Genomic DNA, 2,826 nt, shown 5'->3' with positions numbered 1-2,826 from the left:
AAATTAATTAAGATATGTATAGACTGAAGATCATTGATGAATACTAGAAAGGTATTTTTTGTTTGATTGATAGAATAAGAAATGTATTGGTTTGAATATGACAGTAGATATTATGGGGGAAAGAGGGGGAATTAGTTGTTGTAATACTTTGAGATTTGTACTGATGATATTCAAATGTAATGGAATTACTGTGCTCAGCTGTCACACTACTTTTCAAATATGTAAATGTAATATTGGAAAATTAATAAAAAAAATTGGGGAAAAAGAAAAGAAAACAACCGTGCTCAGAGAGCACCAAGGACCCCTCAAAGAAACGGTAGTCAACTCAACTTCTAGTTTGATCCTCTCTTTAATTTTTACTCCTCTTTATTCCAACGGGAACTCCAAATAGCTTGTTATTAAGGACGTTTTTTTAGCCCCTGTAAGTACAAATTGATAATTTGTCACTAAGGACTTGAATGATAGACTTGCAGATGTTGTGAACAGAATCCAGCAGAACTACTTAAAGTAGTTTTGATTGAATGTTAAATACTTGGTGGGATTCAGAAGCCCTTTTGCTGAGGTGCTAATGGTTAATTTGCTGCCTTCCTCCACAGGAACAAGACATTGAAACAGTCCATGGGTCAGTCCATGTCACCATGTGTGGAACACCCCGGGGAAACAGACCTGCTATTCTAACATACCATGATATTGGTTTGAATCGTAAGTGTGTCATCTTGGGTTGTCTTGCCCATTCTCATAACTAGCATGCAGTGGAGAACTTCTTCTTTCTGGCTTAGTTACTCTGTTTTGTGCCTTGTGATCTAATGTAGCTTTTCCAAATAAGGTATCCTTCCTGTGTGATGGGGCTGCAATTCCCAGGATTCTCACCCAGCTTCCAAGCTGCCTGGGAATTATGGGAGTTATGGTCCTGACATACCCAAAGGGTAAAAAATTTAGAACGGCTGGTCTTAATGAAGTGTCAATGTAACATTGGCTGAGTTCACATATGATGCTAAACTATGTCTTGTTTCAATTGGCTTTTGAAGAAGCTACAGTGGTATGGCAAAAAAAGAAAAAAAGAAATCCAGAGTTTGAAAATCACAGTGGCAAATTTCACACAATACTCACCACATTATGGCTTAGTACAACACAATAGGCAAAGAAATATTTTTTATTAATTTTTGTGAGCTGCTGGATAATTCACGACGGGCGGAAATTCCTTGGTTGACCCAGAGCAATTGTGAATTGTTCATGCTAAAAGTGTGGGATTTAAATTTTAGGAATCCTTCGTCAAATCTTCGCTATAGCAAAGTCCACTTTAGCTGTGGCTGCACAATAGCCGAGGACTACACTTTGCTTTTAAATATGAATCTGCATTTTTGCAGAGCGAAATAGTCGCTGTCAGAAAGGCCACAGGAAAATGGTTTGGGGATTAGTTCTTTCATCCAGCAACCAGAAACGAGCGTTGTGTGAACTACAGATCCAATTGATGAAAATGGATGAAAAGCTTGACTTGGAGTAGCCCGCATATTCACACTATGAAGAAGAAGCTCTTTTTTCAAATTTGTGTTGCAAAAAGTGCAGAGAAATAAAGCAGCCCAGTGTGCAGCCCACTTTCCTGAAAAATTGCTTTCCCTAAATGCCCATTGGCTTTTTCTATAAAGGAAGCATCATTATTTTCATAGAGCCGACCTAGAGCGTCTGTCCATTTCACTGTGCAATAAAGTTGTAAGGGCTCTGTCGTACTCGGCGGTTACTCAATCTTGAGAACGCCCTTTTCCAAGTTTTGCCTTCTCCTCTGCTTCCCTCCAAAGACAAAACGTGCTTCAACCCCCTCTTCAATTATGAGGACATGCAGGAAATCACCCAGCATTTTGCGGTCTGCCACGTGGATGCCCCCGGACAGCAAGACGGAGCGCCCTCTTTCCCGCCTGGGTTAGTGGCTCCTGCTAATTCTGTGGATTTTAATTCAGATTTTATAGTCTCAATTCCAAAATTATTCATATGGGAAATGGAGGGGGGGGATGGATTTTACTGGCCAGGTTTTTGTTGTTGTTGTTGTTTTCTGAAGAATATTTTTAATTTCCTGATTCTTAATTCTTCTCCAGGAAAATAGATACTGATTTCCAAATAGCGCAGCTAAGCTCGTAATACAGATAGTCGTTGATTTTACAACTGTTCAATTACTGACCGTTTGAAATTACAACAGCGGGGGGGGGGAATAACCTTTATATCCAGGTCTCACACTTATGGCCGTTGCAACATCCCCATGGTTACATGATCAAAATTAGGGTGCTGGTTTTTGACAGTTCAGTATTCCTGGGGTCATGTGATCATCATTTGTAAGCTTCCCAGCTGGGATCTGACAAGTAAAGTCAATGGAGGAAGCCAGATTTGTTTAACAACTGCTTGATTCTATAAGGGAGGTGGGTGGTTAAGAATTTTTATACACACACACACGTATACACACACGTATACACACACACACGATTCACTTAACAACTGAAGCAATTCACTTAATAACTGACAAAAAGGTTGTAAAATGGGCTCAACTCACTTAACTGTATTGCTTAGCAATGGAAATGCTGGGCTAAGTTGTCATAAGTCAAGGACTATCTGTAGATGGCGTCTAGATCTCATCTCGTCCCACCCTCTGGAACGAACTACCCCCCGAGATCCGGACGATCCCGGATCTCTTAACCTTCCGCCGCGCCCTCAAGACATGGCTTTTTCAACAAGCGGGACTGACCTAGGGTGAATTTTAAATAGGGAATAATTTTTAAAGATTTTAATAATGACACAGCCATTAATATATTTGGTTTTTAATTGGTTTTATAGGGGAAA

The 2,826-nt window shown here is 39.9% G+C and overlaps 2 protein-coding genes across 2 annotated transcripts in view; one reads left to right on the top strand and one right to left on the bottom strand.

The window, feature by feature from the left end:
* CCN4 (cellular communication network factor 4) overlaps positions 1-2,826 on the bottom strand; it is a gene marked incomplete at its 5' end in the record, with an annotated part of 44,764 nt that overhangs the window by 22,168 nt on the left and 19,770 nt on the right. The window lies entirely within an intron of this gene.
* The window catches only part of LOC107291852 (protein NDRG1), a 21,954-nt gene continuing 19,450 nt past the window's right edge, over positions 323-2,826 (top strand). Inside the window, exons 1-2 of the mRNA XM_015820889.1 lie at positions 323-702; positions 1,797-1,917. Of these exons, the coding sequence (XP_015676375.1) occupies positions 639-702; positions 1,797-1,917 (185 nt within the window). The 5' untranslated portion in view covers positions 323-638. The remainder of the gene's footprint in view (positions 703-1,796; positions 1,918-2,826) is intronic.

The sequence above is a fragment of the Protobothrops mucrosquamatus genome, unplaced genomic scaffold (assembly GCF_001527695.2).
Source record: "Protobothrops mucrosquamatus isolate PMUCROS unplaced genomic scaffold, P.Mucros_1.0 scaffold_157, whole genome shotgun sequence".
In the NCBI taxonomy this organism is placed as follows: Eukaryota; Metazoa; Chordata; class Lepidosauria; order Squamata; family Viperidae; genus Protobothrops; species Protobothrops mucrosquamatus.
Note: the sequence above shows the minus strand (reverse complement) of the source record. Positions and strands in the feature narration are given on the sequence as shown.